The sequence below is a fragment of the Thamnophis elegans genome, chromosome 1 (genome assembly GCF_009769535.1).
Source record: "Thamnophis elegans isolate rThaEle1 chromosome 1, rThaEle1.pri, whole genome shotgun sequence".
NCBI lineage: Eukaryota > Metazoa > Chordata > Lepidosauria > Squamata > Colubridae > Thamnophis > Thamnophis elegans.
Genome location: NC_045541.1, coordinates 98,006,339 through 98,023,416, shown reverse-complemented (window position 1 = coordinate 98,023,416; position 17,078 = coordinate 98,006,339). Strand labels below are relative to the sequence as shown.

The 17,078-nt window shown below is 35.5% G+C and overlaps 1 protein-coding gene across 5 annotated transcripts in view; it reads left to right on the top strand.

Annotated features, from left to right (window-relative positions):
* NAV2 (neuron navigator 2) overlaps window positions 1-17,078 on the top strand; it is a 253,203-nt gene that overhangs the window by 22,052 nt on the left and 214,073 nt on the right. For all 5 annotated transcript variants that reach the window (XM_032224985.1, XM_032224976.1, XM_032225004.1 and 2 more), the window contains exon 2: window positions 16,546-16,663. In XM_032224985.1, the coding sequence (XP_032080876.1) occupies window positions 16,546-16,663 (118 nt within the window). The remainder of the gene's footprint in view (window positions 1-16,545; window positions 16,664-17,078) is intronic.

Below are 17,078 nucleotides of genomic sequence, written 5' to 3'. Positions count from 1 at the left end.
TGTCACTGGATGTACCATTCACGAAATCATTAGAATCCATATTGTATTTAAGAATAAATGCAAGTTCCTGACATAAAACATCAGGTAGAAAAGGTCACCTGGAACAAGGTGAAAAGTTTTATATTGTTGAAACTGGGGAATCTTTTACATATGTCTACAGTTTCTGGTCAAAAATGTAATGTAATTTGCTTCCATTATCCACCATCTGGCTTAATGAGAAATTGCAAAGGAGGAACGATTTAGATATAATGATTCTATTTAAAAAGAATCATTTAATAACAATTTGATTTAAAAAGGACCTTACCTTTCAAAGTTTAAAACCTCAAGGGAGAACTTGATTCAAGAGGCTAAAAGATTATTATAGAGTGTGGAAAATTTGGGATTTGATTCATCAGAATACAGAATAACATTTAGGGGTCTTGGACCTTGGAGGTCTTCTAGTCCAAACCCCTGCTCAGGCAGGAAAAACTACCATATCACACAAATGGATACCATTTCAGACAAACTGATGTCATTTCAGACAAATCATTTTTGTCCATGATAGATTTTTCACCTACATTTATTTAGTAACTGGGTGAACATTATTTGGGAGGATCAGCAAGCATTTCCAGAATTACCAATTTGGTGTAGTAATTTAAGATTCTACCATAGGTAAAGGTAAAGGGTCCCCTTGCACATATGTGCTAGTGGTTCCCGATTCTAAGGGGCGGTGCTCATCTCCATTTCAAAGTCGAAGAGCCAGCGCTGTCCAAAAACGTCTTCGTGGTCATGTGCCTGGCATGATTAAACACCAAAGGCGCACAGAACGCTGTTACCTTTCCAACAAAGGTGGCTCCTATTTTTCTACTTGCATTATTACATGCTTTCGAATTGCTAGGTTGGCAGAAGCTGGGACAAGTAACAGGAGCTCACTCCATTACATGGTGCTAGGGATTCAAACCGTCAAACTGCCAACCTTTCTGATCGGCAAGCTCAGTGTCTTAGCCACTGCATCCCTCCACCATATATATGATTGATTATATCTGCCTGCCTGCCTGCCTGCCTGCCTGCCTGCCTGCCTGCCTGCCTGCCTGCCTGCCTGCCTGCCTGCCTGCCTGCCTGCCTGCCTGCCTGCCTGCCTGCCTGCCTGCCTGCCTGCCTGCCTGCCTGCCTGCCTATCTATCTATCTATCTATCTATCTATCTATCTATCTATCTATCTATCTATCTATCTACGATTCTACCAAAGAAACTAGAAACCTATACCTTCTTGTCCCACTTTACAGCTGAAAGCCAACCAGTTGACTTTGGGTCAGTCACACTCTCTCAGCCCAACTCACCTTGCAGTGTTGTTGTTGATAATGGGAGGAGGAAGGAGAATTTTATATGTTCACTGCTTTGGATTACTTATAAAGTAATAAAGGTAGGATAATAAAATAAATAAAATAATAAATAAAATAATAAATAAAATAATAAATAAAATAAATAAAATAAATAAAATAAATAAAATAAATAAAATAAATAAAATAAATAAAATAAATAAAATAAATAAAATAAATAAAATAAATAAAATAATAAATTACATAAATTACATAAATTACATAAATTACATAAATTAAATAAATAAAATAAAATAAATAAAATAAATAAAATAAATAAAATAAATAAATAATAGATTAAATAAATAAATAAATAAATAAATAAATAAATAAATAACAGAATCACTTTCCTTAATAGGCTATCTCTACCAGGACTTAAAGTAACTGCTATTTTGTACTATCCCAATGCAACTATCTTATTTATTTGCTTTATCCCGCCTTTGTTACTTTAGAAATAACTCAAGGCAACTAAAATCCACAATTCTCCTTGACCTAATTTTGATTTTAATTCCATAACTGCATATAAACCGTTTGATTATAAAAGACTCATTTGAATGATGTTGTGACTGTGTTCGTGTATATGAACACCCGGAATGAATTTTTTAAGGAGATTTTTCCTTAATGTCCCTTGAGAGGTAAATAATAGGATAGTTGTACTATAGTAGAAGGTTCTTTATTTTAAAGTTGTTCGGTCATTATTGGTTAATTGCAATGGCATTTTTAAAAGGCCTCTTTTCAATTAAACACCCAGAAATGAGCATTAGTCAACAAAGTTACAAGTAGGGCACGAAATACATTCATGTACAATGTTGAACTTGAATAGTTTGCCAGAAATGATACATTACTTATGTCAAAGAATTTTCCTACAGAGATTAATAAACCAGTTTATCTGCGGTAACAGGGTTTTGCCTTATTTGTCTCTCATGCTTCATGTGCTACTTCATCTGCTCTTGTTTTATGACAAGTTACTGTTGGCCTGCATTGCGAGAACGAGAATTTGCTTGCTCCCTGTCATGTTTTCTTAACTTTGCTGCTGAAAATAATATCCCCAATGGTCTTTGTAAATATCTGTTTTGAGTAGTTATTGCAAAACACAGAGGATGTTGAATTAATTTTTACTTAATTGCGAGTCTTGATTCCTCTTTATTGGAAGAGCAAAATGATGTATGTCTTCAATTTAAAAATTTACCTACCAATTCCTAACTTGCTTTCCTTATTCATTTGCAACCATTTATGGCCAAGTTATGCATTGTTTGGGAAGATGAATTTACAGTGAAAGCTGGTTTTTCACCTTCTTCTTCCCAATGGTTTCATAATGCTCTTTTATCATCATCAAGCAAAGTAGTTCTGTCGGTGAGAATATAGTGAGTCCTCAATTTACGACCCTAAATGAATCCAAAATTTCTGTCGTTGAGATATCTGTTAAATAAGCGTTGCCTCATTTTATCACCTTTCTTGACATAGTTGTTAGGTGAATCACTGCAGTTGTTAAGATAGTGACACAGCTGTTAAGTGAATCTGGCTTCCCTATTGAATTTGCTTGTCAGAAGGTTGCAAAAGGGGCTCTCGTGACTCAATATTTATGCAATGGTCATAAATATGAGTCAGTTGCCAAGGATCTTAATTTTGATCATATGGCTATGGGGATTTTATAAGTGTGAAAAACAGTCCTAGGTCACTTTTTTCAATACTGTTGTACTATGAACAGTTACTAAGTGAACCGTTATAAGTTGAGGACTACCTGTAGTTTTCTTCAACTGCTTACTACCTCTGGTGAAAGCTTTCTGATAACTTAGGAAATGAGCCTCACTGTTCAGAGGTAATAGATTTATGCAGAAGTTTCTTACACTGTAAAATGGATCCTAGTCATGTACTTAGTGCATAAAAGTTCAACAACTGAAGGTCTTTGATTTCTGAGGAAGCTCCCTTGGTTCCTTTGGTTACTAACCCAAAATAAATAAATGAAAGGAAGTTGTATAGTCAGATAACAGATTTTGCTGGTTTGGTATTTTCGTGGATGGAAAAAGGATTTTTTCCCCTAGCAATCTAGACTTCATTAGCAAAGGATAAGATTTATGGACCAGGAGAGAAGTCCTTTCAGCATTATCACGGCAGTCTATTTCGAGAACCAATTTTCTTTGCCTTCCTTTCCTTTTTAAGTTGTAAACTCTTTAAATCAGTGAATACTAGGAATCGTTTGCCTGGTCATTTTATAATAAGGTACCATCTATGTCTGTTCTCTGCAGAAGATTCCCCCCTACCTTTTATTCTTTACACACACACACACACACACACACACACACACACACACACACCCTCTTAACTTTTCATAACAGAATGCCAACTTTGCAGTTTTATACTTAAAGATTTATTAATAGAATACCAGGTTGACTTCCTCCGCTTAGGAATAATCTTTTTGATATCCTTAATACTGAATGCTGGCTGCAGATACCTCCTCTGAGCCCTATTAAGATCTAAATTTGAGTCACTTTAAAGAAGAAAGACTAATGTGGAGACTTTCCTGCTTGTGTTTAATAGCAAGGGAAAGGCTATGAAAAGGCTTTAGATGGTTAGGCTTCACTGACATTAGCTTTCCATTTTCATCTTAAATTTTGCTAACGAGGCTGCTTTTATTATTGGTGCATGACCAAGAGAGTGAAATTGATGGGGAAATGTGTTCATTGAGGATAGTGGGAAAGATGCTACATCGGTTACCGCTGTGCAGTTGGTGGTTGTCAGACCATTGTCTGGCCTATTTAGAAACAACTGATGCTAATTGTACATAATCCTTTCCTAAGGAATCAGTTGGTCCAGCTGCCAATAAGCATTGTTTACAATATTTGTCACTTATAGTTGAATGCACAACAAAAGCTTTCTGCTAATCCAATTCTCTGCTCATTCTTAGGAGAATGCAAAGCCCTGTAAAGAATTGGGTCTTTCCAAGTACCATAATAGCAATGCTCCAATGATAACAGAAGGGGACCTGTGGGGGTTCACTCAAATTGAGCTTGATCCTGCTAACATCTGGACACATCTACATAGATTTTTGGGGTCATAATATGGAAGCAACATGCCCGTTGGCTGCTTTTGAGATTTTTTTTTCAACTTCGAGGTTTCGCCAATATGGATTTCCTGAGTGTTCCCATCCAACTAGAATGCAGGTCTGATAAGTTTTGAGTTCAACCAAAGTAGGCTATGGTTTGGGTGGGAAATCACCAGGAAATCTGAAGGACATAGGCTAGAGTAGGACGTGAAAAAAAATCCTGGAAGAAGACAGTATGAAAGCACTTGCCAAGAAAACTGCATGAAAATATCCATATAAGGCATGAAGAGTGAACTTGGACTGAAAGGTGACCTTACTTTTTAACCCAGAAAATGTTGGTTGCTTTTTGTTAAGTCTTGGATGGTAAAAAGAGCAAAAAGAGAATTTTATTATAGTTACAGACTACACTTACAGATTAAGACACATTAAAAATAAAATAAAAACAACATAGGATAAGTATTTATTTATTTATTTATTGAATTTACATGAAGCCTATCTCACTGTTGAAGTGGTTCTAGGTGGCATATAACAGAAGCATGTGACAATTGGTAAGGAGCTCACCGGTGGGCATTCAAAATATGTCTAATTTTACTAGCGGTATAAGAAAATTTGCCAGTGTTCCAGGAAATTAAATGACAACTATACATTTTCAAAAAAAATCAGCCGCCAGACATTCTCTGATGTTTTACTAGATAAGAAGTTATGACGCTGGTTCTAGGATCCTTATAGAGAGTACCAAAAAGACGATTAATGTTTCTGGGCCCGCCGTAAAGTTTGATAATTTACATGCCTTGCAGTTGGGCCTTTTGTTACATCTAAACATTTTTCAAATATTTACTTAGTTAGATGATATTAGACACTTTTAAGGCAGAAATCAATGTCTCTATCTTGTCCACCCTTTTAGGAATGCTAAGTATTTGTTGCTGTACTGAACCCTTGGTTTATATGATTCTTCCAACTGTTCTAACAGAAACTATATATAAAGAGAAGAATCTTCAGCACAGTCAGATTGGAGTAGCTTTATTCCATATATGTGTTTTCACAGAAGCTGAAAATGTCACTTTCATAACCTTAGTATTAGCTCTGAAATACCTACATTTATATGAAAAGGGGCATTTGATTATGTTTCAAATGCAGATTTGGATAAACATTGTTTTGTTGTCCTCCTATTTTTGAGCTTGTAGAAATTACTTTGTTTCTCCCTCCCTCTCTCTTCATGTGAAAACAATCTAAAAGTTGGAAAAAAAAGACTTGGCTCCCAAAAGAATGTCAGCTTTGATCACTGATGGTGGTGTGTCATTTCAGAGCAACTGGCCATGCCCCAATGGCCAAAATCATTGTAATTGCTTAGGTTAATATTGAGATGTACTATTATTACTTGAATTCAGTTTGTATCTATTCTTTTTTTTTAACCTTCTCCATAGGGAAAAAAACAGGCCGCTTTGCATGTTTCTATAACCCTTCTCAGCTTAAATATCTGCCACAGACAAGCATTTAAAAAGCAAGAGATTTCTGAATTTGGCTGAATGTCTAATAATGCCTATGGAGGCTGAATGCCTATGGAGATTCTCAGTCATCCAGGTCGTGGTTGTCCCAAAGGTGCTTTTTCAAGAGGCAACAACTTTGAAGCTTCTTGGCTGAGAAGCAAACACCTTCAAAGAAAAACCAGAAAGTCCAGTTGCCTCTTGAAAAAACACCTTTGGGACTAAATTAGGCGAGGATGCATTCTCCTCTATATTGACTGAGTTGATAACAAGTTAATTATAAATTTACCCCACCGTCCTCTTTTAAAATCTTCTAATCTGTTTTGGTCTTTTGCCCTGTACAATTAGAATTCTACAAGGATTTCATTGACCAAGAATAAAGTATCATCTTAAGATGTTGCATATCCTCTTTCTGTTTCTTTCTCTGTGTAATACATAAATGTCAGTCTGTATTATAGTGATAATTTATAGTTTTTGTGTCTTTCGGGAAGGCCAGTTATTTCAAACTTAATGCTTAATAATCTATCAGGCGGACACTTCTGTAACTCTCCGTCTGTCCAGCTTGGAAATTCTTAGCCTTCCTAATAAGGTCCTCTCAATCCAGCCAGTTTTAAGTCAAATGGAATATAACATGTTTTGGATTTTCTTGCCTAAAATCCAGACATGTATAACGTCAGAGGCAGATATGTGAAGATTTTAATGAGAAATTCCCTTATGAAGATAAATCTGTAGATATAAAGGGGAGGGGAGTAATTGGAAAAGCTGGAATGCAAAAGAAGAGAATGAAAACTACGGTATCATAGTGAATTCCAAGTCAATTCAATCAACCTAGCTAAACTAGCTACTTTTTGGCTTCAATGTATGTTCACAATTCATGCAAAGAGGATTGTTGGAGAGAGATAATCTGGCACTTGTGCTTTGAAGATATTATGTAGTCTGTCGTTCTTTTCTTCTTCTTTGACAGTACTGAAGGGCAGGAACTTCCTTGGAAAGCTCTAAGTCCCCAAAACATGTCTAGAAATACAGGCAATTACTGTATATTGATCTATTTTGCATATTGACACACATCTAACATATATGTGTATCTGTTCTGAAAGCTTCCAGATACCATTTTTACTCTGACAACTGAAATCCAGATTTCTAGAGAAAAATCCCACAGTTCCTGATACTTATGCAGGGAAGAACACAATCACAATGTATTACAGTGAAAGAAAAAGGCTTGTAGGATCTAGGATAAGTTTATCTTTTTCTAACATCAATTAGGGCAAAGCAAAAAAAAATTAATTGATCACACTTCAAACAGAATGATGCTCTGTTCTTCTGCAGGACCCCCCTCAGAAATAGTCATCAAACACTTTAACTTTTTTTTTTTTCGGTTTATTTCCTAAAATAAACCATTGCTTCTCACTTTTCTGAAATTATTCCATTGCAAGCTATTGTCACCGCTGTTCTTTGAAAGGAAATAAACAAGTAAAATAATTGACTTACACATGAATGGATATGGTTTGAGAAGCTTTTCTCAGTCTGGGCTCACAATATGATACGGGGAATGTTTGCCAAACCTGGGAAATTTACTAACTTTTTTCATGGCTTTAGTTCTTTTTCAGCTACTTACTATAATTGAGAAGATTGCTAGATATTTATTACAGTCAGAAAAGTCTGAACAGAGGCTAGGGCAGCTCGGCTGACAACAGGATCACAACAGACAACCAAATTAGAAAGTTATCAGTTAGTAGATTATTTGTTTTAATTGACATCTCTGAAACAGATGGCCAATGACAATGTGATTTAATTACTTCTTTTCTATCTTTTGGGATTAATTTAACACTTTGTTATTTTAAAACTTGTTTGACATACCTAATACAATCTAAATCTAAAAAGATTTATGACTGCAACATTGTTCTTTGATGTAAGCTTAAGAAATACACAGCATGTATCAAATTATGAATCTAATGGATACAAAGCGTAAAAAATGTAATTGCATCAGTAGAACTGATGCCACTTATATCTGATGGAAGGTTTTGTTTCGATCATTAAATGTGTGTGATTATGTAACATTTAGTCATCCCTTGCTTTTCACTAACCTAGTTTTGTAAGTATAACCAAACACTTATGGTCAATGCCTTATAAACACACACACACACACACACACACACACCTTTCTAAGGATTCAACTTATTCTTTACTTAATATTAAGTTGTGATTACAGTGATCACATGCAATACAATATTAGGAATTGCATTCTTACTTTCAGGTTTCAGGTAGTACCATTGGACTAATTGTCTGTGGGTTAGGACATTAAGTAGGCTTGGTCTTCTTTGTGACTTAGGTGGGAAATTTTCAGGGAATACCAAGGTCGTAACTTTTTTTTTTTTTTTTGTAAAAATAAAAACATCCCAGAAGAAAGCAGTGGCTTTTTTTTTAATCCCTCAGAGAATGCCTAGTGCTGAGGGAGATGCCAAGTAACATCACTTTCTGGAGAGCAAGAACTTTGGGTAGTTACGTTTTGGCATTCTCTGGGATTGTTTGATTTCCTGAAGATATTTCATAACTAGGTAAGATAACATCAGTACATGAGAGAATGGATTCTGTTCCTTGTTCATATATAGTGCAGTACCTTGCATTGCTAGTCTTGGGATGGGGTGGTTTCTTCCTTGACGTTACTTGATTAGGATATTCTTTCCTCCTGGGTAGTATATCTGGTGTTATTTCCTAATTATCCAATACCAAAGTTCAAAATATAGAGCCAAGGTGGCACAGTGGTTAGAGGGCAGTACTGCAGGCTACTTCAGCTGACTGCTAGCAATTCGGAAGTTCAAATCTCACCAATTCAAAGTTGACTCAGCTTTCCATCCTTCTGAGATGGGTAAAATGTGGACCCAGATTGTTGGGGTCAATATGCTGACTCTGTAAACCTCTTAGAGAGGGCTGTAAAAGCACTATGAAGCTGTATATAAGTCTAAGTGCCATTGTTAAGTGTTATTGCTATATTGTGCATTTTGTAGAACATAATATATGCTGGCTTTCACCAACTGAAGTGGCCACTTAATGTTAAACACCCTCACTCTCCTGCCATTGGGGAACACTCTTGCAAACAAGAAAATTATGCTGTTCTGCTGATAGTTTCAAGTGTGAGGTGAGTACAGCAGACTAAAGCAAGGTTCTATGCATTTAGGAAATAAGAACAAAGCAGATTTAATGATGGATATATAAAATCCTATTATTGGGGAGGAATCTAGTTTAATATACTGAAGCAAAATAAACTCGTTGGCTCCCATTTTTAAAGCACACGGTGGACTTTTGATTAAGATGTTAGTCTAGAATGGAAGAGGCTACGTTCAAATATTCTAATTGATCACAAAACTTAGGTGACCTTAGTCATTATATCTCATCCCAACCAATTTGATCGGATGAGCAAAAATGAAGGAACATTCCCTCATGTAAAGCCTTGATCTTTGAGAGGAAAGTTAAAATAGAAATTTAACAAGTAAATAGATCCTTTTTACATAGCATTTGGTGCTTCTGTCCTTTTATATTTTTGTTGTAATAGTTTGCAGATACGAAATGATTACTTTTCTGGGTATACTTTTCTTCCCCTCAAAATAATTGATGTTTTGTGAACTTTAACAACGGTTCAGGATTATACTGGAAGCAGACTTGAAAGAAAAGAAGGGAACAGAGGTATTGGGGTCATATGGGACTTGTATTTGGTGGGTGTGCAAAAGTAGCAAGGCATTCCTTATCTTGTGTAAGGAGATCTGAGCAGAGTGAATGGTGACCTTCACTAAAATTAACTACCAAAGTTCACATGCTGGAGTATATTTTGCTCTCTGCTGTGTCTCCTCTGACAGAGAACAGTAAGCTGTATTGCCAAAGTCTGCTTTATCTTCATTTTAGAGATAATGCCAGTAAATATGAATTTCCGAATTCCAGTTTATGAAAGAAGTAAAATTTCCTATGATCAGTATAAAAGAGTAAGCAATTATGTTTTCTTATTCATTACTGCAGTGCTATTATCTAAACAGTTTGATTGGTCTTAGGGTTTGCATCTTAGTTTTATAGCTCTTGGTGTTTGATTTTACAGATGCTTCCTTTGTTTACAGTGTGATAGTTAAGGCTAGAACAGCATTTAAAATGTATAAAATGTTAAAAATCAAGGATATTATTATTCAAGTTGGTATTTTTTTTGTTTAAATATTATCGATACCTTTGAATTATACTTATTTTACAATGAATGCAAGTTGGATTTAGGAAACAGAAAAGTTGAGGTTTGTATTAAAAATGTCAATATGCAAGTGTTTTTAGAGGAAGGGAAATGTGCTTTCTGGGATGATATGATTACATTAAAATGTTCCTGTTTTATTGGAGATAAGTTAAAATGCACCAGAGTAATGACTAGTTTTATTAGATACCATCAGTATGAAAGCTGGAAATTAGTGCATCAAATATTTGTATAAACTAAATAACCAGGAATCTCTTTTAACCCATAGAAATATGCTGATCCAATTTAGCTAATAAAACATTACCTTGATTTTTTTAAATCATTTGTCCACACTTGCTAACTTTTATCTTTGAATTATTATAGTACTTTTATTTAATTTGAAATGCATTAATTAAAATTAATTAGGAAAAAATAAGACTCAAAAGCAGTAACTATGGTGGGAAAAATACCTTTAATTCTTATTTTGCGCTTGGTTGGATTGTGATAAACAACAAATGTGAATGTTCTTGTGAGGTTCACCTCAGCTTGCTGATGCTAAGTTTAAATATGTGTGAATATAAAAAAAAAATCCTGGTGGTTTTGGATAACAAGATCAGACTCATGGCATTTTAGCATATGGATTGTCTGTAAATATGCAGAGGGGGATTTTTTTCTGACTGATTTCAAAAGCTAGTAAGAAGCATCATACTCTGGCCAGTTCTAATTATGATGTTTGCAACCAAAAATATATCATTCAGCTGTTACTGTAGTGTGTTCCTAAGCCATATCATCAGAGACAGATTCATTTTCAAAATTATATGTTCAGAGGAGCAGCAGAAAGATACGTGCTTTGTAAGTTAATAGATAATGAAACAAATGCAGTGAGGAAACTTGGCATGTTGTTAGAGATAGCTATTTTGTGTGAACACAAAGTTTTCTGAGAGTTTTTAAAATAACTTTTATGTGCCTTTGTTATTTTTTAGGGGTCAAAGTATGCTTGAGGTTTTTATGTAGACATTGTCATGAGCACAATCTAGTCTTCTGAGGCTATAACATTTTGTCCAAATGTCTCCTTATTCCCAATTCTAGATGGCTTATCCAACTATATTTTGGTAAGAACATGTCTTCATATCAGAGCCCACATCTTTGGACCAACTTGCCATTGAGGCAAGATGAAGCCATATCAAACTAGGAAACATAGGAAACTAGGATTTCCCTCAGAAAATGGAATGATTTCTATTATCAGTGTGAATATTCTGTGTTGTATGGAGGAGAATCTCAAGGGAGATCAGTGACCTTCAGAGCTCAGTTGGTCCATGGCTATAAGTCAGGGAGCGACTTCTTCCATCAGACCAAAGAACTGTTTGCTTCCACTTCTGATTTGGCTGCCAAGGAGAACATAGCTTTTCCCAAAAACTGTTTGCTTGTTTCCCAGCTGTGGGAATATCAATGTTCTGGAGGACATTCCATAAGGTTTGACACAGTGGCTTCCTGATATTACTGTCATAACCAAGAAAGAGAGTAAATGGTTAGTCATAGTCATACCAGCAGGTCCTCCAAAAATGAAGATCAGACGATGGAAAGGATAGTCTCTTTTATGTCTGCTTCTCTCCCCCAGGCCTGGTTTCATTTTTTCAGGGATCTTCTCTATTATACACTGACAGTTGTTAAATTCCACAGTTAAGGATAACTATTTCAGTCCAAAAGTGAAATCATAGGTTGAAGAACTGATGTTGTTATGCATGCACTATCCTTCTATATGTTACTCTATATGTCCTAAATAAAGCTGTTTAAGATGAATTATTCTATTTTAGTTGCTTGTTTTGGGGCTTTTTATACATTACTGTTAAGAATTTTAACTAAATAACAATATTGGCTTATACATGTCACTTGGAAATTTACTAGAAGCCAGCTGGAGACCTGTTTAAGGATGAGATGTGTATAAAATGGGTGAAAATTTGAATTTGCTTGTAGTCCAGGTTCTATCTCTTATTCTACTCATTGCATGAGTATGATTTGAATGCCTACAACTATGTATTGTACATCTGCAGTACTACTTGCCATATTGGATTATTTGGTTTGCCACTTTTCATAACAATTTAGTTCTCATCAGTAACACACATACATATATATTATGTTATGATATATAGTCTGTTTATAATCTATATATAATATATTATAGAATATTATGTCATCAGATTTCTTGCCTATTTATCAAGTCATTGTAGCTGAAATTTTAGATCAAATAATTTTTATCTGAAATTAATGAGTTTGTTAGGTTACAAAGCCAAGGATAAATAAATTTTCTTTCTTAGTAAGCCAATTTAAATGGGAATGTTTGCACACAAGATAGAATTCTTTGTGTCCGATGAATACATTAATTAATCTCTCATAGGCTTGATTCACAAACTATGGGCATTGGATTGTCAAATCTTTTGACAACACAACACTTTTGAGAAGTAGAATTGCATATTTTCCTCACCGTTGTTTTTAAGCTTCCTAATTTTAGAAAAGAGATACTTCATTGGGTCTTCTTTTCTTTTCTTGCAGGCTGTGTTCTGTTTGCATTAACTTTATGAAGACATCTGACAAACTTGATTGCTCACCTTTAGTGTTTCAGCAATGAACTGAAAACTGCTGGGTTATATTTGCAAAAGCAGTGTTGATGTGTCACACTCTGAATTCACATCTAAAGTATGAAAAGTGAATATGAAAGTCTATATATAAAATAGCCTTCATGCATCTGTGAGATACAATTGTTGTAATCTTTCAGCAGTTTCCTAGTTCTTAAATATTATTTTTACCATGGATGTATTAATGCAAAATCAGTCACAACCCTGAGATACAAATAGGAGAGTCTTATAAACAAAATAACAAGTTAATCAGCATGTAAGTGGCACGGCCAGTGAGACCAAAGTGCTGAGATATTATTTCCCACAGCAACTCCCCCCCCCCCTTATCTTTCTAGACACTTAGTTCCCGGCACTTCTGGGTTATCATTGCCTTTAGTTTGGCTTATGCTGTTGTTTTTGTTTTACTCTTTTAAACAAGTTGCCTGCTACATCCTGACAAAGGTATACAGGGTTATCTTCTCTGCTAGTTAGGGTAACTCCCTTATCTAATTAAAAAAATAACTAGTTTTTGCAAAGTGGAGCAAACCGGCTGGCACTACTGGATACAATTCTGTCACGTGTAAATAACCAGAAGCATTTGTTGAGTTCAAAGCACAGAAAACTTTATTATTGCTATGTATTCATAAGAATCTAATAAGCTTATGGTCAAAGCTAAATCAGTGCTAGATAAGGTCAGTGGAATTCACGGGAGGGGAATGGATTTTGGTCTCTTGTGCCTGTGCAATGATTCCAAAGTGATGACACCTTTAACCCCACCTCCAGCTCAGCCTGCTTTTCTACAAATTGTAGTTTTTAACACAGTTTTTGACAGGTGTTGACCTTTATCCCCCATTGACAAATTATCACCCTTCTCTCAAAGTACTAGATAATCTAAATGAGGATTGTTCCATCATCAGAACCTGACTGTGATGGAGATAGCACTTGAAGAAAGAAACTATGGGGAGGCAAGCTATAGATGAGAAGTGCTTCTGTCATAACTAAGTAGGGCACATGTTTGATTAGACAATCCTCTGTGACTACTGCTGGAAAACTTCTGCTTGAAAACCCTAAGGGGGAGCACTGCATGTTGAGAGATGATAGTTTTTATAGATACAAACCAACAATGTCATTCATTATACGGCAACTTCATATGCTGATGAGCTCTGCAAATGATTGTATTTTTGCTCAGAAGTAAATACACAGTTTCAAGAAGGAAAATATTCAGGAAAACCAACATAACAAATTTCCTCAGTCTGTTACACTCTTCAACTGTTTTTCTGATCTCGTCAATCCCTTGAAATTTTAGATAGCTTTTGATTCATTAACTACAGGAAGAGGGAACATTGGAAATCACAGTATGTTGTTACTAGTTCCTATCTCAAGCAACTGAGTTGGGACTTCTACTGTTGAATCTCCTAAGTGTGAAAAGCAAAGCAGCAGAAACCTTAAGTTACAATGCCTAGCAGCAAGGAGCCTTCTGTTTGTGTTCCATAATTGGTTTGATGTATAATGTATAATAAGGAAGCTAGCAATGAATATAAAGTAAGAAATTAAAAATGAGAAATGACCTGGCTAATTTGGTATTCACAATATTGAGCTAGAAACAAAAATACAGGATGTATATTTTTCTTCCAGCACATACAATTTAATCAGGCTCAAATAAACATATGGTAATGTTTCTTTCAGCAAATTGATTGTAGTAATGACATCTTTGATATTCAAAGTTGTCAGGAAACAGCTTTTTCCACACATTTCTAGAAAATAGCTGTTTATCATGTGTTATCACTAACCTTCCTTCTTTCATTCTTCTGCTTCGGCCAAGCAAAGTAATTGTCCATTTATGCATTTACCATTCTGAGATTTTAACTAAATAGTAAAAGTGCTGCTTACATTTTTTTTTTTTGCTAAAAATTGATGTAAAATTGATGTGTCAAAAGGACATTTCGCACAGTGGTAACAGAACAGAACAGAATAGAACACTTCATTGGCCAAGTGTGATTAGACACACAAGGAATTTGTCTCTGATGCATAAGCTCTCAGCGTGCATGTAAAAAACATAGTAATAATCATATATCAAAGTAATATTAATCATAATGATACCCACAAGAGAAGGTAGTGGAACAGATGAGAAGGATAAAAGTAATACAGCCATATTATATGGGTAAATATACTTAGATATAAGACAGAACTGTGGAAATTAAGTGTTCAGCAGAGTGATGGCACAAGGAAAAAACTCTCTGTGTCTAGCTGTTTTGGCAGTGTCCTACAGCAGCATCCTGCAGGGAGAAGTTGAAACAGTTTATGTTCAGGATGTAAGGGGGTCTATAAATATTTTCACAGCCCTCTTCCATGCAGTATACAGATCCTCAATGGAAGATAGGTTGGTAGCAATTGTTTTTTTCTGCAGTCCTATCTGCTGAAATCTGTACCTGTCTTCAGTAATGAGTCTAATAATATAATGAATAATGAGATATAATCAGAGGTGGGTTGCTCCTGGTTTGGCCTGGATCAGGCAAACAGGTAGTAGCGGTGGTGGGAGGCTCTGCCCACCAACCTGTGTTACGTGTGTGTGTGTGTGTGTGTGTGTGTGTGTGTGTGTGTGTGTGTGTGTGAGAGAGAGAGAGAGAGAGAGAGAGAGAGAGAGAGAGAGAGAATTGGTAGTAAAAAATTTGGAACACCACCACTGGATATAATTAGAAAGGTGGGTCTTGTGTACATTAACTTGAGTATTTGGAGAACAAGTGCGGTATAAATCTAACAAATAAGAAATATTAATTGAATATAGCGAAACACAACTGAAAACACTGTTCATCAATCTAATTTTCACAACACACTTTATAGCAATAGCACTTAGACTTACCATATTTTTCTGACTATAAGACACACTCCCCTCCCCCCAAAAGTGGGTGGGAATGTCTGTGCATCTCATAGACTGAATATGCCCCTATTTTTGGCCTCCTGAAACCACCCCCACCCCGCGCGCATCCCGTTTTTCCAATGTACAGTTTTAAGTGCATCAGTGCTTTCCAGGATGCAGGGTTAATGGTTTTAGTTTGAGTTACTTGTTTTATGTTTAGTTAAGCAAGTTGGAACGTAATTACTTCAAATAAAAATCAGCCATATACATTTTTATGTAGATGCAAGTTTGTATAGGTGTACACTCTCTCTGGAAATACTAACAGAGGAGGAATTGTCAAGACTCATAAACTTTTTAAACTGTTTGCGGAAGGGGGGGAGAGGAAGGGGCACTTTGCATATTACAAACCTTACCCTGCCTGAATAGCTCTTTTACAGCAGTTGACAACACGGTGCTATGTGGTAGTGCTAATGTAATTTACATTTCTGGTTAACTGCAATTTAAAAGAATGTATCCATTTTAAGTACCCTAATTATTTTCTTTTACGAAACTTGGTGTAAACATGTGCACAATCATACATTTCAGTATTGGTATGGCTTCTTGATAAGGATACAAAAGGAAAATGTCGACTTTAGTAAAGAAATCCAACCCAGTCTCTTATGCAAATTGTTTAGTTCCAGGTCTGATAACTTATTAATTCAGACTGTTAACATGTTTAGAAGCTTTCTTTAGTTTCCTCCTGCTCCGATGTCAAATTTCTCTATACAAGAAAGCCCTGGTATAATAAGCTGAATACTTGATCAGCACAATGCCTTGAATTTTAATGTTGCTAACTTTGCTTCAAACTGGTTTGGGAAAAGAAGGGAAACACTTTGTCTCAGTTGTTCCAGAGGCTGCCAAAGTTGGGGGTTGGCTTTCTTTAATTTAAATGAGAAATTAATGATTTCAACAGAAAAGGGCCTAACTTTGGCTCTCCTTTTCCTTTCCACAGATTTATACAGATTGGGCCAATCATTATCTAGCAAAATCTGGCCATAAACGTTTGATAAAAGATCTGCAGCAAGATGTAACCGATGGAGTTTTACTGGCTGAAATCATCCAGGTGGTAGGTGAGTAAATATGCCTTTTATTTTTGGCATAGTTGCAATATTTTTGTCCAGACTGTTTTCTGTCAGACCAATAACTAAAGTACATTAGGCTGCAACATTACACATAATGTGTAATTGTACAAATTTTAAAAATATATGCATATGGTACGTACATTGTTGTTCCTGTAGGTTTATTAAAAGGTCCTTCAGAGTATTATGGAAAAGAATTACAGGGTACTCAAACCTCACCTAACATTTTTTTTAATTGCCTAGAATTGCTGATATAGATACAAGGGTACAGTCAGACAAACCACAGATGAATTTGAGGCTTTGTAACTTTTCATGATGAAAGTATGGCACTTAACTTTTGAGTTGTATGCTGTGACATACACTCTATTTCATGCTGTGACATAAAATATGATCAGAATAAAGTAAC